Source organism: Dreissena polymorpha, chromosome 10 (assembly GCF_020536995.1).
Source record: "Dreissena polymorpha isolate Duluth1 chromosome 10, UMN_Dpol_1.0, whole genome shotgun sequence".
NCBI classification, from domain to species: Eukaryota; Metazoa; Mollusca; class Bivalvia; order Myida; family Dreissenidae; genus Dreissena; species Dreissena polymorpha.
The window spans coordinates 73,047,483-73,073,640 of record NC_068364.1 but is presented as its reverse complement, the minus strand read 5'-3'; the positions used below and the strand labels follow the sequence as shown (position 1 = coordinate 73,073,640).

Sequence of the window (26,158 nt, the reverse complement as noted above, 5' to 3'; positions counted from 1 at the left end):
ATGGAAAATATGATGTACTCCATAAAAAGGCTGAATGGCCATCTGCATAATTATTTTAATTTTAGGCGAGATGGTTTAGCTCAATACTTAGGCGCAATACTTGTACTTTTATGGTTTCATTAAGTTGGTGCAAAACTTGCGAAATCAAACCCAAATGCATAAAATGGGAAACAATGCAAGCGTAACAGTAATTGTGATCCTTATAATGGTGGTAATGCATTCTCGTCCAACAATTTGGCTATTTTATATGTATGTGTCTTCAAACTGAAAAATGTTAAATTATGTGTCCTTTGGTTTGGTTTTGTTTTACATTTGACTTAAATATACTTGGAAATATCAAAGTTAACAGTGCATCTGTGGGGTATACATTCCCGAACAATCCCGGACTGGACATTAAGACGAATGTATGACCCTGCATGACTGAACGTGGTCACTGTCGAGTTGCTGGGGACAATGTTGAGTTTCTCATCACCTATGCAATAAATCCAGAGTGTGATATACACTCTGGAGTGGAAATCTATATGTTACCATTTCCGCGTGGGACTGCATGTAGCAACTTGGAAGAAGTTATGCATCCAGTAACAGTTACTCTTCGGCGTACACAGTATAACCATCCAGCTCTAATTAAGTATTCAAGTGCTTATATAATTTGAGCGGAACATCATGCATACAACTACAAACTTCTATAGTGAATATAGTACAATGACAGTGGTATAACCAATATCTCAATTATCGTCTTCACTTCGTGAGCATTTGTTTTGACGTAACAAAGTAAACATTTGAATTACTTTTTAATAATGCAACAATGTGAATGACTTATTGTTATAAGCTTATTACAATTAACCCATTATGTATTGAAGGTCAAATACGCTGTATACAATGTGTGTTCTTTGATCATTGGTGTATTGAGAACGTAGTCGTGTGATCAGTTTGCTAAATGCTAAAAACGTCATTTAAAAATACAAGTTAACTGAGCGCTACTAAACTTCGTGTCTAATGACGTTACGAATCACACGGTCATCGTCAAGACCTCGTTTGTAACGAAGCCTTTGTTGATGCAGGGTATCGCTCTCGTTGTGTGCACCTAGCAGCAGTTGGTAATCTCGGTTAATAGTTTGTACATCCGTACATCCGGCAATGGAATCACGTGAACAAAAGAAGCAACGTTCTTGAAACAGAAAAACATGTGACATGAATTATACCCAACAATGTAACGAGAATGTGTAAGTGCATGTATACAAAAGTCTATGAACTGTATGCTGGTGTTTTTGTTTTATTGTGTGTAAACATCTTTACATTGGAGGATAGCCTATAAAAAAAAATTCGGCATTTCTGCATGCGTTGCGTACACATTAATTTTATTAATCACACGACCAGTGGTTTTTAGTTTCTGAAAAGTATATGTATGGATCAACGATCATACTCCAAAATATATCATGAAGCGAAAAAACATAACAACAAAAACTAAGAGATTGTTTACGAGAAAATATTAACAAAAGGGAACACACAATGTTACATATTCAATGTGATCATGTGACTAAACAAGCCACCAGTACAAATAATCAAAAGTTCATTTGTTTACCAGAGAATGTGTGCTGGTGTTGTCGTAATGGTTGTAGTTATGTAGATAAGGGTACCTTACCGAGTAAGCAAAATTTTAAACCCAGATTCGAAAATTAATTGAAAAACAAATACTTACCGCTGGTATCTTATTTTCTAGTCGAAAAAAAACCAACAACATTATTGGAAGAGGTACGTATAGTGTCGCAATAAATATTTTGTTTAAAATATGAATGTTACCTGAACACACACTAATACAAATACATGAACGAAACACATTCCCTTCAAAATTGTTATCAATGAATTTTTGTTGAAATATAATCATTGGATACGTATATTTAAATATGTATGCAAATGTAATTAATTAACAAAACATTTACTTATACTTGAGAATTAACACTGACCGTGTGCAAGCAGATGGATATGTATCTGATGGAAAGTAAGAACACGACTTATTCAACATCAATTAGCCCATACATAGTTTAAAAACAAAGATTTCTGTGTAAATATGTGTAATTGTAAGGTCTACAAGATTATAATAACATTCTTAAATTCCGGTGAAATGCAGTTTGACTTGTTTATTTTGAAATATGGAACAATAAAGTATAACCTACAAATAACGTTTTAAGTTTCAAATAACGTTTACATAAATTCAAGTAATCCATTAATCATGCTCTTGTTTTCGTCAAATAACATTACAATGAATTATTTATGGAAAGTACTCAATGAGTGTGACACTTTGATCCTGGTGCAATCAGTTACTGTAACATTCCCTTCAAGTAATATAACGTTGTTTTCAGTAAATGCCTGTGAATTTCTTTTTTTTTTTTCTAAAATGTATTTGCTCATTCTATTCACATATAATAGAATCTGGTATATATATTCAGATGTTAATTAAGAAACGCATTTTCTTTCAAATATCAAAATCAAATTGTATTATACTTTATTTTATACATCCATTTGAACGTAAAAACAATCGATATCAAAAGCACATGCACGAGTCTTTTGTATTGATTGTATAAGTTATTCATAGTGTCATCGTGCGTAAAAGAATCGAATCAACGCACTTACAATTTCATATGCCTTTGATTTATTTTATAAGTATCGCTCTCCGTAAAAGTAGTACAGTAAATTTTTATATTGGATTGATGTATATCAGTGCACACTAAACCACCGTGTAATAATTATTGGCGTTGTTGTTGAACACACCGGTCGTCTCAACATGAATGATCTGGGGTACCCCATTGCAGGGTTGGATGACCATCTGAAGAATCAAACAATCCGTTTTTCATAGACACACATACTTGCAGAGGAAAACGAGCGTCAGCGATGTCTGTTACATTCCTTCTTATTTAAAGTTATCTATATTTGATTGAATACCTTCATTGTAAAAATTGTCTTTTTTATTACAAAACATACTAAATAAAGGGAACTGTTCACTAATGGCGATTATTATTTATGGTACATAAACAATTGTGTTATCAGATCGCACAGACAATACAAACCAGAAACGTTGTGTGTTATTAAACATACAAATGAAAATATTGCATTTTAAAGAAGAAGCGATCTTGAATGTAATCATGTTTAATGTAAATAGATTCAAGTTACTCTTAGAAAGAATTTGTCAATTCTTTTTGGAGTATTTTATAGGCAACCAAGTGCGATTCAGCGTATATAAAAAGCAATTAAAGACTCTTTTGAGTAAGCATACAAGTATACATGCATTGACATATTTGTAGTAAATATCCACAAACATTTAGGGGTATATTTTGCTAATGACTGCACTTGGCAAATGTACATTACTTTTATTATGAAAAGCATGCCTCTGATCTATGTTCGATAGAAAATCTCTAAAAACTATCTATTTTGCTTTCGTATGATTCATACTTGAGTATTCAATTGTCATTTCTGAAAAATGCACCAAATATGAAAAAGACGAATTAAAGAACATTCGAACAGAAGCAAATCGTACAATCTCTGCTTGTACTCGATAAGTCTCACTTGAAGATATTTATAATCGTTGGGAAAGTCTCATTCGAAGACGACGTGAACACAAGAAAATACTAATGTACAACAAGAGATGTGTTTGTCAGAAACACAATGTCCCATTGTCCCCTACTGCGCCGCTTTGCTTTAAAGCCACATATTTGACCTTGAAGGAATAACCTTGACCTTTCACCACTCAAAATGTGCAGCTCCATGAGATTCAAATGCATGCCAAATATCAAGTTGCTATCTTAGGAGAAGCGCCTAACAGTATCTTCAACCTAGCACAGTTGGAGCATCTAACCAAGATGCAAAAGTGTATATTAAATGAACAATTTTGACTCATATATTTGACCTTTGACCTTGAAGGATGACCTTGATCTTGACCTTTCACTATTCGAAATGTGCAACTCCATAAAATACACATGAATGCCAAATATGAAGTTGCTATCTTAGGAGAAGCGCCTAACAGTATCTTCAACCTAGCATAGTTGGAGCAGCTAACCAATTGCCACTTAGAAATGTACATGTCCAGTCCATTTATGCTCGAACTGCATCTTAAAATCATTTGTATCATATACAGTATCTGATTGAAATCGTGTTCCAGAAAGATTAAGAAAAGCTGACTCGATTCATTCATTTAATCAAATGAAGAGAGATCGACCAATTCAAATCAATTATTTTCTAATGGAGAGAAACGCTCTCAAATTATACACACATGTATAGAAAAGTATTGTAGTGGGCTAAATGGAAATCTCTTAATGCGTAATATAGTCGCCGGTGCGGACTAAGTGAGTCACCTTTTCACTATTTCCTTGAATGTCAGTACTTTATTAATATCCATGCAGAACTTCTGAACATTATATATATTTATTCTGTCCCCTCTTTCCAAACGATAATATATGGCGATAGCATTCAGTCTGTCTGTCTGTCTGTCTGTCTGTCTGTCTGTCTGTCTGTCTGTCTGTCTGTCTGTCTGTCTGTCTGTCTGTCTGTCTGCCTGCCTGCCTGCCTGCCTGCCTGCCTGCCTGCCTGCCTGCCTGCCTGCCTGCCTGCCTGCCTGCCTGCCTGTCAGTCTGTCAGTCTGTCAGTCTGTCTGTCTGTCTGTCTGTCTGTCTGTCTGTCTGTCTGTCTGTCTGTCTGTCTGTCTGTCTGTCTGTCTGTCTGTCTGTCTGTCTGTCTGTCTGTCTGTCTGTCTGTCTGTCTGTCTGTCTGTCTGTCTGTCTGTCTGTCTGTCTGTCCGTCCGTCCGTCCGTCCGTCCGTCCGTCCGTCCGTCCGTCCGTCTGTCCGTCTGTTTTATTGCGGAACAATATATTAAACACATTTTCATATACCAAGTTAGTGTTCGTATGTGGTATGAATAGATATCATTGCGGGAAATTAAAATGGAATAAAGTGCTCCACACACAAATAAAAAAGAACATTTTGTATTTCTTTAAATCTACGTTACCAGACCACATCTAGCGTTGGCTATTGCTATAAGAACCAATGAATTGTTTATGTGTTAACTTCATTTTTTTCGAAATATTGTACGAAATATTCGTTGATTTTGAGTATTTATGTTTCTTTAAATATTCACGATGTAAGAATTAAAATGTAATACTAATCATTATACATCTCCTTGAAAAACTACCAGTTTGTATTTTTGGCGATGATATATTAGCCCGTTAGCAACAACGTAGTTGTCCTTTTATTATCTACAACAACGCTTACCTCTTACGTATGATACAAACAAAATATAAATGTAAAATATACAATGACCTTGAATCCTTCGGGTATACATTCAAGGAACACCCCGGACTGGGCATCGGCAGGTTGGTAGCTCCCTCTGACACTAAACGTGGATATCGGGGAATAGCTGGGGATACTGTTACAGTAACTATTCACCTAGGAAAACACATACGCACGCAAGTCAAAACTACTCAATGATTTTAATGATTTATGCTGTCCCATTGGACTGGTCGTTACAACGGTGAAATAGCTGCGAAAACTCATGTGACCTATTAATAACATTGGCAACACTAATTTTTAAGAATGTCTATTCAGGTTTCTTTCGTTCTAGCTTATCTTTCCCAATGTATAAAACGATTTAAAATTATATTGGAACACACGCTACCCTATATCAGACTATTTGGTACACACATAAAACAGAGAGCACTTTGGTAAAAAATGGCATTTTCTTGCTTACATAACGCTTTTTTTAGCCATATTTCCTCGTCTATGACAGTATTTCAAAATATCTCATAATTTCATAAGTGATGGTTTTTGGAAGACAGTAAAATGAATACTTAAGATAAACACCGTGCTTGAAGGTTAATGGTCGAAAATAAGTATTCTCATTATGATTAGGTCTTACTATTAGATCCAATGAAGATTAAATAAACACATTTCCTTTACAACTTCGCCAAGCGTTGATCATTTATAATGTCACATACATGTTGAGAATGCATTTTTTATATGTTTAAGAGACACATCAAGTCATACTAACAAAGTAAAACAAAATAACCTACACCTTATAAGAAGTCGATCATAAAATAACTTAGTAAACGTGTTGCTCTTTTAAGCTTTTAGACAAAATATGTCCTTTACAATGTCGTAGTGATTGATTTCTGTAGTCGCCAGCGGTGAAATAGTAGTTTAAGAGGATAATAAATAAATAAACATAATAATTAAATGGACTTAATGTTTTAAAGTTGTAAAGCAGGAAAAGGGCAATTATTCTGAGAATACGCGTTGCATACAATGATCTGTTTTTAACTTTCGTGTCCGCATTACGTTCATTTTACAATGAAAGCTTGAATGAGATGCACTAAGATTGTAAAATAAGTTAGAGACCCCACCAGACGAGTTTTAAAACATGGGGACTATATAATATTCATAGGCAAACAGACAGCTGTAGTTGATTTAATAAAATAGGTGTTGAAAACACAAAGTTCAGGATTTAATGGCGTGCGGACGATAAAAAACAATGTCGGGTGCTCAAACTCCGTGGGACTTGAGTTACTTAGAATATCCATTTTTTTAGAAAGAAAAACAATTTTCTACAATAATTACCTGAAGACCACGTGACCACATCTCCACTGACGTTATGTTGCATAGTGTGAGCACCAAGTCCTCATTTGTGCCAGAAATTTTGCTTTCACATGGTGTGGAGTAATTTGAATGCACGTATTTAGCAGTTGCAATATCAGCGATAAGGTCATATTTGCGGCACTGAAATCCTGAAATGCACATATCGCCAGTTTTACCATGCGGTTTCGTCATGCTTATGAATATAAATTGCTGATAGTGATGGATTAGCTGTAGCGGTATTTTTGGATTTTTCTTACCCCTGTCAATTATTGAAATATTGCACTCGCAACGTGAGACATGTTTTTATAGTAGTATTAATCAGCGATAAAGCAATGATTGCTCTCGGTAGTCATACCGTTATGAATCGATGTGTCAGAATGTTTCTCAATCACGGATGTCGTGCATAAATTAAATTTTACATTTACCGATAGTAAGGCTACGCAATGTCACATCAGAAACTTCACTTTAAGACGACCGACCGTTTGTCATTGTGATTTTGCTTAATTTGTGATTATCATAATGTTTGGAAATTATAGATTTTCATAGATGTACCAATAATACAATTATAGTGTAGTGGAATGTATTTACTGTGCGGAGAAAATGGAGCAGATGAAGTTGTTGTAGTTGTTGAAGTAGTTGCAGAACTTGTTGATGTAGTCGTTGTACTTGGTGAAGTTCTTGTCGTTGTACTGGTGGATGTTATGGGCAATGTGCCTTCAAGACAAACATTACTGATTGGCTTTAAACGTTATCAATTGCAGCGCTAATGAGATTGAAATGTGTGTAAAATGCGAAGACCTCTCCAATTCGGTCAGTTTCCTCATGGGATGTATTATATTTTGTAACCTTAAAAAAAACATTAAAACCAATTTAAACGGCATACATTGAAATATCTTTTAATAGAGTTCTTCTGTTCACAAGGTTTAAGCTATATCGTTTTTGTTTAACATATTTTCCTTTGTGAATGATAGTAATTGTTTCTTAAAAACTACGAACATTGCTGAACTTAAAATAAGAACAGTGATATAATTCTGCAAATAATAATACAAAGCCGTACAAATATACCTTTTATATACCTGTTAAGAGTCAGAAACAACAGGCGGCTTAAGTCTGTTCAAAATGAAAGGCGGGACTATATCTGCGCCATAATATTTGTAGTATTTCAGCTGTGTTGATGTATTTTTTATTATGATCGTCTATAAACGTTTCAAGTACATGATCCTCTTTTGATAAATTTGTATCCAACCAAACTTTCAAGATAATAATCAAGAGACTCTCTAAATGATTTTATATGTAAATGGATGTTGACAATGTCTCATTGTTTTTAAATATAGACTGATAATATAAAATAGCTAGTCTTTTGTATGAACATGTGTTGATTGTAATCCAGTGAATATGCCAGTGTTTATTCCAGCAATAACTATATCACGAAAGTATCTATACGCATTTATTTCCAAAAAAATACATAAACGTATTTTTGCAGCCAATGGATTTCTTTCTAACATGCGGATTGCAATCTCACCCAACCTACAAGAAAACTATAGGTCACGTTCCTATGCATCTTCTGATTTGCAGCACTGGTGGTCTTTATATTTTCAAACAATAATTTGATGGACGTCTTGTTAATCTGATCTTAAACACCCCCCGAAATAAAAGGTCAGCATTTGTAAGCGAATGACGACCTCCTTAAAAGAAGGACAGTATCGTTTAAAGACAATATTTTCGGACGTTTACAAAGCAAACAAAACGGAATGGTAAAAGCTCGCTATCGTTTGGGCAGCGAAATAAAACACTCATATACTACAGTGCATGACAATGAGAAATTCTTATAACATTACATAAATATTACATGGTTGACAGGGTGACAGTAAATTTGTCAATTTAAGGAAATACTGTCAACAAAGGCGAAATAGCAAAACAGAACAAATCCACATTTAAAGACCAACCCTTTCTGTTAAAAAATTAAAATACCTTGCAATGGAATGAATACAAAAGCGTTTACCTGTACATTTGCAAGGGTCCAACTCTGCACTGGGATATTTATCTGGGAAACACGTACAAAACATGTTAGTTAACACATTTCTATGTGGATTTGATGTTTACTTTAAAGGGGCCTTTTCACAGATTTTGGCATGTTTTGAAATTTGTCATTAAATGCTTTATATTAATAAATGTAAACATTAAATTGTGAAAGCTCCAGTAAAAATTCAAAAATAAAATTTTAAAAAGGAAAAAAGTAGCCCGCAGCAGGGCTCGAACCAGTGACCCCCGGAATCCTGAAGTAAAAACGCATTAGACAACTGAGCTATTCTGCCAAGCACACATATGATGCGTATTTTATACGTTATATAAGCAATCTTCGTAGTTTCACAAAATTAAACGACAACAACAGAACTCTCCAAAGTATTTAATCGTTTTGCGTTGCAACGCTTTATACTTTTTAAGTTTTTAAATCGTCAAAAGATGCATATAATGGCTATATTAGACCATGACAAATGTTCAGTAATACTGTTTCCGCACAAATATCATAACTAAACCGAAAATTTGCGAATCTGAAACAACTTTTTTCAATTTTGTCAATTTACCAAACCGTGAAAAGATCCCTCTTAAACATAATGTTGGCCATAACGTTTTGAGGTTGTTAATTATTGCGAAGTTTATATATTAGTTTATAGATTTGGTCAAGCGACAATTTTGACAAAGAAGCAAAACGTTAAAATTTTAATTGCACCAAGAAGAAAAGTAAATAATTATTTATCGCAAGTACCCAATAATCAAACAGTGAGCAAAACTAGTTCGCTATTATCGTGTTAATTATTTAACATAACGATATATAATATCACTTGGAAGTAGACCCAAATGTTAGAAATATCATCTTTAAAACCTTAATATATAATGAAAACATAACTTACTTGCTGCTCTAACAATCAGGTCCATTGTACAGTCATAAGACTCGAATGGCCGTATACTTACTTGCTGATCTAATAATCTGGGGACCGTGTCAATAATCATCGTAGTACACATTTACGATACGATACATTTTTCGAAGAAACATAATTGCTCAAGTCCATATCATATGATTATAAATTTTTAGCACTAAATTAATTACATTGGCATCTCAAGCGCCGTATATATTTGACGAGCATGGCAAGCTAGTTCGTCTACTTATTAAGATTACAAAATTCTCTCGTAAGTTAAAATTGTCGTACGATTGTATATGAAACGGCCCCCGGACCATTGTACAGTCGTAACTCTCGAATGACCGTATACTTACTTGCTGCTCTAAGAATCAGGTCCATAGTACAGTCGTAAGCCTCGAATGGTCGTATACTAACTTGCTGCTCTATATCAGGTCCATTGTACAGTCATCAGCCTCAAATGGCCGTATACTTACTTGCTGCTCTAAGAATCAGGTCCATTGTACAGTCGTAAGCTTCGAATGACCGTATACTTACTTGCTGATCTAAGAATCAGGTCCATAGTACAGTCGTAACTCTCGAATGGCCGTATATCCAGCAACTGCTGCCAAACTGTATGTAATAAAGCATGTCGTTAAAGTGATACTTATTATTCGTGAAAACGGAAACAGGTTGATATTATTTGTTTGTACATCATCCTCATCATCATCCTCATCATCATCATCATCCAAATCCTCCTCCTACTCCTCCTCCTCCTCCTCCTCCTTCTCATCATCATCATCATCATCATCATCATCATCAACATCATCATCATCATCATCATCATCATCATCATCATCATCATCATCATCATCATCATCACCATCATCATCATCACCATCACCATCATCATCATCATCATCATCATCAACATCAATATCATCACCATAACTATTCATCATCATATTATTATCCCCACGCTTTTATTCACACCACGGCCATCGATACAGGTATAGGCAGCTTGGTTCCCGTCCTATTTCAAATTTATCGAGAGGTCCACGGATACTACTTCCCCGCACCACCAAATTTTATTTCGTACCCAATTTTGTTTCTTACCTAAATTTATTTTGTACCCAAAATATTTCGTACCCATTTTTTTCGTACACAATTTTTTGTACCCAAATGTGTTCGTGCCCAAATTTGTTTTTGTACCCAAATTTTGTATCGTTACGGAATTTTTTAGCAAATTTTTTCGTACCCAAAGTTTTTTGTACCCATTTTTATCGTACCCAAAAACAGTTTCGTCCCAAATTTGTTTGTACCCAAAAATTTTTCATACCCAAAATTTTGTTCGTACCCAAATTGTTTCATTCCCAAATTTTTTCGTACCGAAATTTTGTGTCATACCCATTTTTTTCGTACCAATTTTTTTCGTACTCAATTTTTGTGTACCTTAATTTTTTTCGTACCCAATTTTCTTTCGTACCAAATTTGTATTCGTACCAACATTTTTTTGGCATGTTTTTTTGTAACCAAAATTGTGTACCCGATTTTTTTATGGTACCCGCAATTATTTTTAACTTTTTCATTTATCCACCGATTTACTGTAAATAAATACTGAACATCTCTTATTACAACACGGTCTATCTCGACCATCCATGTCCACATTACCCACCCCGGAGCCCCATCAACATACGCCATGCCCACCTACCCGCCTTTTTATTATAAAATCTATGCGGCGTGGAGATACGCGTCGCCCTCTGCCGCGCCACTTCTAGTTATCTTTAAATCTCCTAATTATCCTCATTGTGAGCACTAATGTTATCGTAAAATTCCGTTTCATGGGAGACAATGTCCCCGATGATCGTTGCCGTCCTACACGACGTCACGCCCGTCCCTTCTTACGTCCGTAAGGTGAATAGCGCATACTATTAGGTCGTTCAGATTCAAATATTACTCAATAAGCTATTAGCCTTTTTCATTCGTATGCCATTTTTGAAGAAATGTTTCTTTTCCCGTCAGTTCTCATAAACCAATAATCCAAATTTGAATACACATTATAAGAAATGTTTAAGTAGTAAAATTATCAATGCTGTTCAGCTTCGTAGACTTTTCAGGGAATTATTGCACTTAATATGAATAATAACTCCTTCCATTAATGTCGGGGGAAAAATTGCCTTTGGGTGCTTTATAAAAAAAAAGAAATGTATTTTTGCGCGTTAGGCTTAAGTGACAATTGGTATGAATATGAATATAAGTAAAATGATTGGTCCTATAGGATGTGGATGTGCATGCTGTCGGGTGTTTCCGCATCGGTGATTTTATGTGAGTTCTTGACATTCTGATAAAACTTTTTTCAGCGTGAGATCTTGTAAACTAATACTAAAGGTTTTACAAGTTTATACGTAGTTAACCATAGAGTTCATAAAACGTGTCACTATACGAAATATTGATTTATAGAGGGCAACTCACGATGGAAATGTGTAGAGCAGCCAGCCTCTTTCGCTCCATAAAACAGCTCTTTCCGCAGATCTGCATCACAAAACAGTTATCATAACACATTAAACTTTATATTACATTGAAAATACTGTTAAGATTTTGATAATCCCAACCATCGTTGTGTGTGTTTTATTTAAAGGGTTCTTTTCACGTTTGGGTAAATTGACAAAACTGAAAAAAAGTTGTTTCAGATTCGCAAATTTTCGTTTTAGTTATGATATTTGTGAGGACACAGTAATACTAAACATTCACCATGCTCTAAAATAGCCATTATATGCATGAAGATGAGAGGTCTAACGAGTACACTGTTTACTCCAGGACACCAGGGGTCAATGGTTCGAGCTATGCTGGTAGTCACTTTTTTTTCTTTTTTTAATTTTATTCTTGAATTTATACTGGAGCTTTTTATATCAAATGTTTAAATTTATCAATATAAAGCATTTAATGACAAACTTCAAAACATGACAAAATCTGTGAAAAGGTCCCTTTAATATTAGGAACGCATTCATATATGTTATTAATGTAAATTATGATGCAAAAAACAAACACAACCACTCGATAAAATCTCTATTTTTAAGGAAAAAATCACGAAATAAAGGAAACTTAATACTTTTAACTCGTCTGTTCAATTATTTGTTCAATTGTTATTGTTTTGTGACTTGATATTGCAAAAGAGGATTTGGAAATCTAAAAAACATTATCAAAGCTAGAAGCACAGAATTAACATATTTAAGAACGGGGCCACAGAATAAATACATAGCTAAATGGTAACAAATCAACATACGGCCATGGATTTTAACAAAAACATATAAGTAAAAAACACATTTACAACAATACACAATAAGTTTTGTAACAAAAATAATAAGACTGACGTGTAATATTGATGGTTATTGTTAATCATTTTCTCACTTGAATAGATTGAAACTGTCCTGCATATCTTTGTCACACGCTCTTTTTATAGTACCTTTCGATGTTATAAAAATGTTACTCGAAAACGCTTACTAGAATAGCTGCTTCCTGGTGCATTTGTGCAGTCTTGGAATAGGCCTTCCTCTGAAAACAAAGTTTAACGAATCAAAACAACAATTTATAAAGTAACCGGTCATGCGTCTTGAACAGAAGTCGTTAAACCCATAAACAAAGGAAAGTTTGCATAAGATGGTTAGTGGGTAGTCATGTGACAAACAAGGGGGCTGTTATTTTGTTACTTGCCAAAAAAATCGCATCGAGTAAAGTCGAGATGTAGAACGAATATAAATACGATAAATAGAGAATATATGGTTGGTGACTTTTGATATCATGTGATATAAGACGAGTCTGATATGGCGTAGTAAAAGGCGAGGCTTGCCGAGCCTTTCCACACGCCATATCGGACGAGTCTTATATCACATGATATCAAAAGTCACCAACCATATATTCTATTTATTATGCCACATTTTAAAGTAAATAAGAAAATATTCACAAAACAAACAAAAACAAACAACCGCTAAATTCATTGATGTAGATACGGTAATAAATATGCAAATTAGTAGCAACCTGATTACATCCGCTAGCGTCTATGCATATATATTTACACATAAAAAAATAGTTCGAAAGTAAGCAACAAACAATCAAATTTAAACGCACATAATACAAAAATTGAAGCGAAAAATCGAAACTTAAAAGAACAATTTCTGCACTAAAACACAATACCAATATTTTTTACAATAACACATTCGACATGTACTTCCAAGAGTACACACCAACCGCTATTTTCAAAGCGAATGTGTAGAGTGAAAATTTCAAACAATAAGTACAATAATCAAATGGAACGGGATTTTAACGTAGTGCGCAATTTTGAAGTGATAAGAGTGATTTATTTTTCAACTTGTCAATCTCCGTAATATACGTTTAGTTGTGAGATGTTCACAGTTTTCCCCAAAAAACTGGCCTTCACGTGCGAAGTCAAAGTGGGTGGGGAACGCGACTACTTGTGTATTTCGAGTCGCTGGAACTTTATAATGAAGCTGCTTTTGTGCAATATTCAGCGACGTTACCAGCTGTGTGTTAGACGAAACGAAAATGCTTTGGTTTTGCATCGTGTTTTGAGACTGTCAGGGTAACATGATGGATTAATTGCTGTTTGACTGACAATACATGTAAATGAACATGTTTGTGTTTGGAGATTGCTGAGGTTAATATCTTCACAATTGGAAAATCCCAACATAAGTTGACTGCCAGTTTGACCACTGATCTGCACAATATCAGTGGGAGAGCATGCTGAATCCCGCAGCTTCTGCACCATATGTTTCCTGGCCGAGTGGTTGGTAAGTTTCATTGTTATGTATACATGCTTAAACACACATGTTTCATTGTTTGTGCCATTTTTTTACACCCATTCTTATGCTGATGAACCAATGATCAGTGCCAATTGTTCTACTGTCGCGAACTGCTTATTCAAAATTGTGGAAAAATGAGTTGCGCACTGTTCGAAATTGTGAAAAAATGAGACACGCACTGTACCGAAATTTGAAAAAAGTCGCGCACTGTTCAAAATTGTGGGAAACATTAGTTGCCTACTGTTCATTCTGATTTCAAAATTGTGGAAAAATGAGTCCCACACTTTTCATAAGTTAAATTTTGAAAAAAATGAGTCACGCGCTGTACAAAATTTGTAAAATGAGTTGCTCACTGTTCAAATTTTTGCAAAAAAATATAACATGCACTGTTCATTCAAAATTGTGGAAAAATGAGTTGCGCACTGCTCAAAATTGTGAAAAAACAGTGTCACGCGCTGTACAAAATTTGGAACAATCATTTTCGCACTGTTCAAAAATGGGGGACAATTTTGTGGGGCACTGTTCATTCAAAATTACAAAAAAATAAGTCACAAACTCTTCAAATTGTGAAAACACATGAGTTGCGCACTGTTCAAAATTTGTAAAAATGAGTCGCGCACTGTTCAAAATTTGGAAAAAAATGAGTCGCGCACTGTTAATTCAACATCGTGGAAAAATGAGTCATGCACTGAACACAATTTTAAAAAATGAGTTGCACACCGTTCAAAATTGTGAACAAATTGAGTCACGCACTGTTCATAAAAAATTCACTGCTGAAAACTGTGAACAAATGAGTTGCGCGCTGTGAACTTTATTGAAAACAAGTGTCGAAAACTGTTCAAAATTGTGTCGGCCACAGATCAACATTGTGAAAAAATGAGTTGCAAACTTTTTTTAAATTGTGAAAATTTGAGTCGCGAACTTCTTTAAATTGTGAAAATTTGAGTCGCAAATTTCTCAAATTAGGAAAACAAACACCTATTCCCTTAATAAGCAAAAAAGAAAGCCCCGAGTCCATAATAAAAATAGTTTAAGTTAAAAGAAATTCTACATTATTTTTATATAAAGTGGAGTTTATACATTTTTATTTTGTATTAATAATATTGTGTCTATTAAATTTGTAATTTGTTCAAGTTGTGCCATAAAAATGTTATTAAAACACTCTATTTTGAAATGTCGTCTCCTGTTGGATTTGTTTTATTTTATTATAATATGAAATGTTTTTCTTTTAATGGCAGAAAGTTGCGACCACACATTCCATGGGTGATGATATCTACCAAAATTTGCACTTGTCCGAGTCTTTCTCTGCCTCTCAACCAACTCGAGATATCCCCCCCCCAACTGCATCCCGGCACAGCTTCACATCAACCCAACTAATTAATTTGTCGAAAAGGTAATACTTTTTGTCGACAAATTTATTTTTGAGAGTATTTGTGTTATTGTTTTATCTGAACATGTTATAAATCTATATGTCACTATATTTATAAAGTTTAAATTTTAATACAAATTATATATTTGGATTTTTATTTTTAACCCTTTGCATGCTGGGAAATTTGTCGTCTGCTAAAATGTCGTCTGCTGAATTTGTAAAATAAGCATTTTCTTCATTTGTTTCAAAGATTACTATCAGAATAGCAAACAGTTTGGATCCAGATGAGACGCCACATTTTGTGGCGTCTCATCTGGATCCAAACTGTTTGCAAAGGCCTTCAAAATTCGGTTCCAGCACTGAAAGGGTTAAAGCAGTTATGCAATGAATGTTTGATGATGTTTTTTTCTAAAGTATTCTTTATTTTATTTTCAGGTTGACTACACAAATTTCCTGTTTGGTTGTGGAGATAGAATCTTTTTTTTGTGAAAGTTTGATTTTAGACACTTAAAAATTGAAATTGTTAATGTATTATTAGGCATGGCAGGCATTAGCAAAGCATCTCAATCAAGTATTAATTATTTTACTTTGTCAATGTCAATGCATTGTGTATGCTATTCACTTGTTTGCCTTGCTTTTAATAAGAATGACACAAAAAAGGAAAGCATTTGTAAAGTATTAGTAAAATTTTTTTTAAATAACCTTAGACGAGATGTTTAGTGAATATTTGTCATAAATTCTTTTTTAACTTGATCAAATCTGTCATATTTTATTTAAAACGTGTTAAGTATATTTGTGTTACGTTTAAAATGTTTATCATTACTGTTTTAAATTGTGTTCATCTGCAGCCAATGAATGGTAGCGGTGCACATTTGTATTTGTTTATTTTTTTCCATTGATTAATGCTCATTTAATTTATATTTTCCTATAGATATATACTTAATAAAGTGTTAGTTTTGTTTAAAAAAAAACAACAACTTCTTGTTTATTAATGTTCTAACTTCTGAATAAAATATGAATCGCTGTTTGTTTCCATTTAAATCAAAGAAGCGACATACCACGCCTACAAAAAAGTAGTTCTCAGAATGGGCGGGGCTAAAACATGGAACGCTAAAAAAATCATTGAGTAAACCAAATATGGGCGGAGTTTTAAACGGATATTGATGGGCGGAGCTTAAAACTGTTCTCGGATGGGTATCCGATAACACTTTAAAATATCATGTCAGCGTCTCCAACGTAAATGCGCTGTCGTGGCATAATAAAAACGCTTATCACTTTCTTGCCGATATGGCTTGACTGTGAGCGGCATTTTTACAATAAATACAAGTTATAAAGGACACAGTATAAAATGGCGAAACTACATGTGTCGCCATGGACGTGTCCATATTAGAGTCACTTGATTAACTCCTCATATTATAAAAACATCTTCAGGAAATGAAGAAAAACGACGGTTTAAATACGAGTATATTTCATAACTTATCAAAAATTGTAAAATTCGTTTAAAGACTGATTGAACAAACGATATTGATGTCACTAACCCAAACGAGGTTCATAGTTAGATATATTTTTAGCAGGATGACAGCTACATGGATCCATCGGAAGAGTATTGTGAAAATGCACTGAAATCAATCAAACAATTATATTTTGGCCGTGCTGTGTGAAAAGGAGGTCTAATGCATGTGCGTGTGCGTGAAGTGTCGTCTCAGATAAGCCTGTGCAGTCCGTGACGACACTTTAGGGACTCCCTCTTTTTTAATATTTTTTCGTTTCAAGAAAGTCTCATCTTGCAACAATCGTGTTAAGGTTGAAAGTGTCGTCCCTGATTAGCCTGATCGGACAGAACAGGATAATCTTGGACGACACATTACACACATGCATTAAACCTCTTTTCACAGAGCGCGGCTCAATTATATTAATATTTTAGAAATAATACAAAGCATTGGGTGGGAACAATATAAATTTGTATACAGACGACAATGTGCAACATGTGCTCATCCATGCTGGATCAATTTGCAATACTTTAATATTAACTTTTAAAAAAGTTGTGTGTTTCAGGTCATTTGCAGGACATTAATTCATAAATTGGCAATCGTATTTCTACAAATAATAAATAAAGGTCTTTATTGTTTACGAAACCCTGATAAAAAGACAGGAATAGAAAACATTTGTCATATGCCAATTATATACTAGACTTACTTGCAAGATCGGAAGTGATTTTTTTACGACAATCTGGACTCCTTATTTCAAGATCATGCAAAAGATCCCATTCTAGAAGATAGCAAAAACAAAAAGTAAATATATGTTCAATGTATAAAATTGCTATTATGTTATTATTATATAAACTTTCAAATTAACATGACAGAAATTGTTCAACTTTTTTGATTGATTATTCATGATACATTTGATATATATGTTTAGTTTAATTCTGACGACTTATGGAATATAACGGCAGAAATAAGGGAATGATAAAGACAGTCCGTATGCATAACCATGATACACAATCGTTTTACCACCACAATATAGGCATATACATACGCGAATTCTTGCTCGTGCATAAGTTGCTTTCTTTCAGTTTCATCAAGGCTGAAAAGTAAAGAGAAATATCAAAAACGCCAAAGTAAAATTTGATAACAGTATTACAGAGTAATATTCAACCAGACACAGTGTGATTTTTCTTTTTCTTCAGGAAAAACAAACGAGAGTTGGTTCTTAAAAAAACTGGCAACCAAGCCAAAACGTACGTGATCAGTATTTTCAAAAGAAAATTGCAGCGAACATCAACCACGATTTGTTATTATATTCAGCTTGAACATCGAACTATTAAAAATTTCATGAAGTGTTTTTCTAAATCAAACATTCATGTCATAACTTCCTCAGAATAAAACTTGACATAAATGTTAATTAATTATTAACTAATTGTTAGTTTGACGAACCTTGATAGCTGTGAAACTGCTGGCAATTGTTTGGGTCCCCATACTGAAGACTTTCTATCAAAGGTAACACATTAATACAACATACTTTTAAAACTCTTATTTAAGTTATATTGTATTGCTGATTTCGTCAAATATGCACGTTTTAAAGCATATCAAAGGTATTGTAATAATTCGATTGTCTTAAAATATGTGAAATCATAGCATGAAAAAATGTAATCATTATTATAGGTATAAGTAAAGTATATTATTGGACAGTTCATACATACAATACATTTAAGCATCATGCCTCGGTCACAACAAAGCTGCAGCGGCCATACGCTGATATTAAGTTGACCATAACGTAAAAAAGATGCACAAAGGCATTTTTGGTGTCAGTATGTATACGCGAAACACGGATATGTGGAAATGAAGCCGAATGCTAGCCTCTCAATGCACTGAACGAATGATTTAAGCTCATGCTAAACTATGCGTTCTTCAACTTGATTAAGGGAATTCTCAGATGTTTTGTGTGTATTGCGTAGTTTATGAGGCACTACTGTGCATGATGAGGAATATTGTGTAACCCGGAGTATGTTTCAGCAATCCTTCCTAACATGCTTCTTAGGCTCATAGCTGAAACTTAGCTGCACTTTCCAGCTTTTTAGTTGTAACTGAATGTTTTTCATTTTTGTCTGTATGCTTTTGTTTTGAGGGAAGCTGGACTACCCGGAAGAATTCACACTTGCCCGGTATGTTGACCAACAAACCAAACTCACATGCTTCGGGCAAGCGGGTTCTAACATGGTTTAAATAGGTGAGAAGCACATGTACCAAACACTGCGCTACCTACAAATGTCTTCAGACACGTTTGATGTGACCGAGGCTTTAAATACGTACGTTTGCAGACACATGGACTTGGGTGCTGATCAAACGAATCTGAAAAAAAAAATATTCCAAGCTCATTATAACTTTTGTGTTCATCTGCATGTATTTAGCACTGAATATTATGAAAGTAAAAACTGATCTTGCTTTTAAAACGTCTGTTTTTAAAGTATGTCGGTAGAATGCTCTCTCTAATTAAAGTTTTATTTTTTGTTTTCCTATTATAATATGTGTTTTGTGAATGCTTGCTGTTTCGCACATCTTATGAACACAAATTTTCTGTAGACTTGTGGTTTGGTGGCATATGTTTTTTAATGGATGGATTGTCGTTTAAACGCGCCGGCCTATCGGCATGTTGGGGCACTTCAAACAGGTAAGCATGCTGGTAGCAAAGCCTTCCTAAAGTCTATTGTTGTACATGGTAGTCCATACGAATAATCGTTATTACGAGGATCCTAAAATAGGGTACTTATCACAGTTCCGTTTTAACGATTTGACGCCTTCCTCTAAGCATGCGCATATGAGGATAAAAAAACCCAACCAACACGCATTTTCAAAAGAACAATTAATCTACATATCGAGATAATACATGCGGTATAGTCGTTTGGGTTCATTTTGGGCGCATCAACACGCCAATGTTACTTGGCTGTAATCACCCATTATAATCCGACATGCTCTCTAGAAAGGCAAATATGTATTGCATTAAATATAAATCCTTATGAATCGAATAGAAAATTAATATTTATATAATGTATAAACCTTACATTTCAAGTGGTATATCAAATCCTTTAAACAACTGAAATCCTTGATGCGCGAAAGGTGGAACCACACTGAAACAAACGATACTGTTTTTACATAAATTAAACGTATAACCAAACAAAATAAGGTAGAATCATCAATCTGATACTTTCAATAGCAAACTACCAATAACTATTTACGTGTTAAAGATTGCTCAGCAATCAGATTTTAGACAACAAAAAATGTTTATATTTGACATTTATTAATCATAAATAATAAATGTCATACACGAGTGGTGGGATCGACAGGCAGGAGCTCTGTTGCCGTTGTCAACGAAAAACTGGTCAAACAGAGCTGAAAAGGAAATCGTGAACATATCTGACTGTCTTAACTACATGTCATAGAACGATGCAAATAGAATTATTTGGGGAAATCGTATACACAAGCCTTTATAAACAAATCGGTATCCACCAAACTGTTTTTAGTGTTTATTTTCATGCAACCTATATGTTTGATTTGTGAAACCTTACAACATTCTGGATGATTAGTAGCTAAAACTAACCCACATAATTACACTGATGTTCTCAAACGTGTTCACAAATTAAAATATGTAAGAAATAATACAAAACCAAAACGTATTGACGTGTTAGTTTCTTCCTTATGAATATAATGCGTTAAAATTATAAAATACTTGACAATTGGTTTTTGACTGTGACAGTATATTTCATGTGGATTTCCCTCGACGATATCCGAACATTAACAGGCAAACACGAGATTGGCTTCGGGCAGGTCGTGATAACTACGTCGTGCTTCCGACTCTGCCCGAAGCCAATCTCGCGTTTGCTCGTAAATGTTCGGACATCGTCGCGGGAAATTCACATGGAATATATTGTCACAAAATAAATAAACATGAGAATTTTGTATCTCTTTAAAACTTTGTTACCAGGCCACATTTAGCGTTGAAATGTGTGCTATTGCTACATGTAGAAGGAACACAGATTTTAATTACTAAACTTTATTTTACGAAATATTTAACGACATATTTTACGAAATGTTTTACAAAATATTCGTTTGTTTTGAGTTGTTATGTGGCTTTAAAACTTACTTTGCTTCCTAAAAATAGATATTAAATATAAGTTTTAGAAAGGTCTCATATTTTAAGAGTGTTTAATTTTGAAGAGATATTGTATCTGGGCAGCATTTGAACATATTTATGAGACTGAAGAATGTCTTAATGTTCCTAAACGACTAAGACATGTGTTTATTACTGTCTTACACTAATTTATAAGATAACACATTTAAATTGTTTGACTCCTAGTACAAATCTATAATACAATGGTTGTGAATCACAATTGAAAATAGGTTCGATCAAAGACAATGGTCCTAAGCGCAATATCAGTAAAATATTTCGTTACCATGAAGTTATGCAGAATATATGTTTTACGTTGGTTGCTCTCATTTCAACTATAATGGTAAACATTTGCAATCAAACAACGGCTTTAGCAATCATAAAACGTTTCCTATAGTCATCTACGGGTGTGTTTCAACAAACAAGGTACAAAACATTTTGTATCACTGTCTAGTCAGCAATCTTTGTTTTTTCCACATAGTTACCTTTGTAGTTGGGTTGATAATACAAACATTGACGCTTCCTGTCATCTACGCCTGCAAAAAAAACCCATAGTAAATGTAATTTTATTATAAAGCACGATTATTTTTCAAATGAACTATCATAAAGACAAATAAAAATATATTCGGGAACAGTTTTATGTCTTTCTTGAACTTCGTTCACATGAGGTTTGCCTACCTTATCAAAAGAATTGCACAGACATAAATATATGTATACAGAAGCGGTGATATTTTGTGTCAAAAGAGTCAATATATATAAATCTGTATTTGTATTACAATATATATTAATACTATTTTCTATATTTACACTAAAGAAACTGATTCATAGATTCAATAAATGTATATACATATAATTAAATTGGACTCGCATCACAGCAATAATACAACTGACAGATACATAAGTTAGTATTTAAGCAAAAATTGAAATAGGTAATTGATAATTGAATGCATGTACATTCCATCAGATATCATCATCCTTTAAATAATATTGATAATTTAGAAGGGAGTTGGTATCATAAATCTCACAATACCCGTAAGACATGTCAGACGGTTCAGTACATTATATTGGTATTTAAGAAGGGAGTTGGTACAGGTACACTGACAATCCTCGTAGATGTCCGAGTATAACGTACCGCTATTTCCATTAGATTGGTAGTTGACAAGAGATAAGGTATCGACACTCTGACAATCCTCGTTACATACGCGAATCACTTACCTTATTTACGTTTCACGTTTACCCTAACACGGACTTGGTATCGTAATACTACTTTCGCGGAATGTTTATCATTAGGACTTACCGTTTTGTACAGAATATTGGTAGTTGAGATAGAGTTAGTACCGTAACTGACAATTCTCGGATAGTGTGACAATCCTCGTAGATGTCAGATCATAACGTACCGTCATGTCCATTAGATTGTTTGTTGACAAGAGAGAAGGTATCGACACACTGACAATCCTCGTAAAATACGATAATCACTTCCCTCTGTACATTTAACTTTTAGCTGAACACAGACTTGATATCGTAACACTGAAAATCTGCAGAATGTAGATCATTAGTACTTACCGTCTTGTACAGAATATTGGTAGTTCATAAGGGAGTTGGTACCGTTACACTGACAATCCTCGGGTATTGTGACGGAAACACCGTACCTGTCTGGTATAAGGAGAACAATAAATGCATTGCACAACGATGTAAACAATATACTTATACGAAATATATATGAGGCAAAAATTGAATATATACAGTTATGTATGTATAGGCGAATATTGTATTTTCACATAGGGTCCAAAGTATGGAAATAAAACCTAGAAGCTATATGTATGTGGCTTACAATGTATTTGCATGTAGAATTCGATGAACACGGAATTTAAAATAGGACAACAACAGTATGAGTCGAATTACGTTTTTGTTTGTCAAAAATACAGAAAGGATTCGTTGAATAATTTGGAAAATAAACACGTACATTAAAGCAATATATTATGAAAGTGCATCAACATAAACTGTCCTTGAACAGTTTGTATTTACTCTAAAACTACTCGTCCGTTGGTTTTATTTGTGAATAACATACTGTAAGAATATTTCGGATAATACTTTAACTTAATTGTTAAATTATTAAGTCATCGACAATTTATTAAGTGTACTTACCACCCAATTGATTTAACACATGGCTAAGACAGTACTGGTCTCGGTCCCCAAGAAGTTTTAACTTCGTGAAAAGTAAGGGAAAAATACATAAGATAATTTTCATCAAAATATTGTACACGACCACAATCAACGGTCTTTGGTGGCAAAGGAAGAATTGTTATATTAGGACCGGTTGCCGCATTAATAAAAAATAATTGAGGACAATATATAGGATATTTGTTCATGTCAGTGTAAGATCGTTTGTTATTTCACTCGTGTGTTATTTCTATGATCACACGTGAAATAAGCAATGTAAATAAACGCTGAACAAAAGCATAACATAAAAAAGAAAAAAAAATTTGGATTCGGTGGAATGTCGATTTTAACAAGCAAGTACTTGTTAAGTGGGTCAAACAAGGGAAGTTAATTTTGATTTGATAATCTAAAAATAGAAGAAGTAGTTCTGAAAATTTGTTATTTTCACCGGTGAAATTAACAATTTGTTTATTTTTACTGCTGTCATTTCACTGCAGAAATGTCATATGTTATCATTAGGTATTAAAGAAACTGTAATGCTTTATTACTGCCTTTAATCATAAAAACTGACGTTTATTTAACTGAACTGTGTTTAATGCTGAGAATATATGTTTAATGCTAACATTTTATATTATACTGAATCCAATAGATATCTTCTATTGTAGATAAATGATTTCTAATCATTTATTCTGGGGCAACAGTTTACGAGCAAAATCGAGCTCTACCTGCCTTATCTAAAGTAAAGCAAATATAAACAAAACGAAACTGAAATATAAACAAGAGAACACAATCTTACAAAAAAACGCGGAGCCCGATTACACAACAATAAGAATAAATCATCTTCATTAAAGGCATAGAAGTCGTCTTGATTGTACGTGGACCAAAATTGTATTTGTAAATGACAGTAATGTGTTTGGTTTTTAACTAAGAGCATCTAATTTGCATTGTGGAATTTTAACTTACACGTTTACTAATTGAAAATAGATTAGTTGTACCTTTGTCTATGCTAAGACAGTTTTCCACATGCGCGAGGTTGATAAGGTCTGAAAACAACACTATACAATTAGGAAACACGTGATCAATTATATCCTTTAAGGAACTAGATATACTAAATTCATGACGGACGTTGTACATAGGATTTCTTATTATTTAACCTAAAAACGTGTTGCGTGTTATGATCGCATCAGTTATTTGTCCAAGTGTCATTTATTTCTGAGTGTATTCGTCACAAATGTAATAAGCATACGGTATTTTAGTCGAGCGCAGGAATTTTGCCGTTTATACATAAGCGTGAAAATAACAATCGCATTTGATAACATGAGTCGCGTTCTGAGAAACCTGCGGACTGCACAGCCCAATCTGGGACGACACTTTACGCACATGCATTACGCCCAGTTTTCTCAGAACAAGGCTAATATCCATAAACAAGGCAAAAGAACGTAAACCATAAGGATAAAATTAAAATTGGGCGTAGAATAGTTAAATATCTCTCTGTACATAGTCTAAAAGCACACATTTTTAAATATGATAACAGCGCGTATTGTGCCTAAGCATCCTTGAGTAAAAGCAACTGATGAGATTAAATCAAAAGAGTTACAAATATTCCAAATATGATTCAATACCTCTATATTCGGTAAATCTGCTGCTACACGCATCCGTATCTGTAAGGAAAGATAGAAGTATCGGTGAATACCGAAAGCTAATTAAATTATCTTTGACATGTTGCATTTTTAATCAATAAGAATTGTCATAATAAGATTGCTTACAAAGTTTATTTTATGTATTAAAGATTGAACTTTTATGACTTTAAAACATTTCAAGGGATCTTAAAATTGACTCTGTATTCTTGGTTATATGTTATAACTACCGATGAATGTTTATTGTCACCATAAATATTAACGTTTCTCGGTTGTAGATACATAATAAAACCATGTTTGTTAAAAAGTATGCCCTTAAATGATTACCAAACAAGAATGCTCCAACGCCTGTCGTTGTTGAAAGAACAAACAGGCAATACATCAATGAATGACCTACAATGAAATGTGCATATGTGTCAATATATAAAGAAATAAAACATTGATCACAATTTAAATAACATTCTTTATTCTTTCCATATGTTACGTATTTCAAACCTAAACCATAAAATAATGTTCTCAATCTTGTCAAGGCTTAGTATTTCTGGCATATTTGACTGAACAAAACATCAGACGTTGCATAGACTTTGAATGTCAAAGGCCGTGGGAATAGCACTTAGAGCTTGCTATTGAATGGGGTTCTCACGAGAGCTTGTGTAGCTGTGTTAAGTCTGACTGTATTGTTTTTAATATGGATGCGGTTTGGTCAATTTTTATTTACATTTAAATGTTTATTGAATATCATTTGACAATTTGTTCCGCGCCAAATAAAATGTCGCGTCGTATAATAAGGGTTCTCCCCTGCGTGTGCAACTGATGGTATACGTGTCTTTTTACTGGTTGTATTTACGGAACATATTACACGATAAAACAAGATTATAATGAGAATTATTAATATAACTGGTAAGAACCTTGAATAACAAGCGTATTTGTTTAACATTATCAGTGTAACATGCTTCCTAAATTCATAAAAATTGTATTTTAACATTTAAAACAGAGGG

At 33.8% G+C, this 26,158-nt stretch overlaps 1 protein-coding gene across 6 annotated transcripts in view; it reads right to left on the bottom strand.

Moving 5' to 3' along the window:
- The window catches only part of LOC127848935 (uncharacterized), an 81,705-nt gene that overhangs the window by 54,310 nt on the left and 1,237 nt on the right, over positions 1–26,158 (bottom strand). For 4 of the 6 annotated variants that reach the window (XR_008034825.1, XR_008034824.1, XR_008034826.1 and 1 more), the window contains exons 3-11: positions 25,488–25,553; positions 25,146–25,184; positions 24,519–24,566; positions 23,509–23,580; positions 22,927–23,016; positions 21,849–21,899; positions 20,523–20,588; positions 20,261–20,326; positions 19,512–19,550 (exon numbers count right to left, since the gene is read on the bottom strand). Coding sequence is in view for 2 of the 6 variants with exons in the window: in XM_052381663.1 (XP_052237623.1) it covers positions 19,512–19,550; positions 20,261–20,326; positions 20,523–20,588; positions 21,849–21,899; positions 22,927–23,016; positions 23,509–23,580; positions 24,519–24,566; positions 25,146–25,184; positions 25,488–25,553 (537 nt within the window). In the remaining 4 variants the exon portion in view is untranslated. Of the gene's footprint in view, positions 1–2,631; positions 2,825–5,308; positions 5,435–6,601; positions 6,769–7,207; positions 7,334–8,621; positions 8,664–10,074; positions 10,150–11,988; positions 12,049–13,017; positions 13,069–17,240; positions 17,322–17,898; positions 17,971–18,237; positions 18,286–18,635; positions 18,690–19,511; positions 19,551–20,260; positions 20,327–20,522; positions 20,589–21,848; positions 21,900–22,926; positions 23,017–23,508; positions 23,581–24,518; positions 24,567–25,145; positions 25,185–25,487; positions 25,554–26,158 lie in introns of those variants that run through there. The other 2 variants (XM_052381662.1, XR_008034827.1) reach the window with 2 other exon arrangements.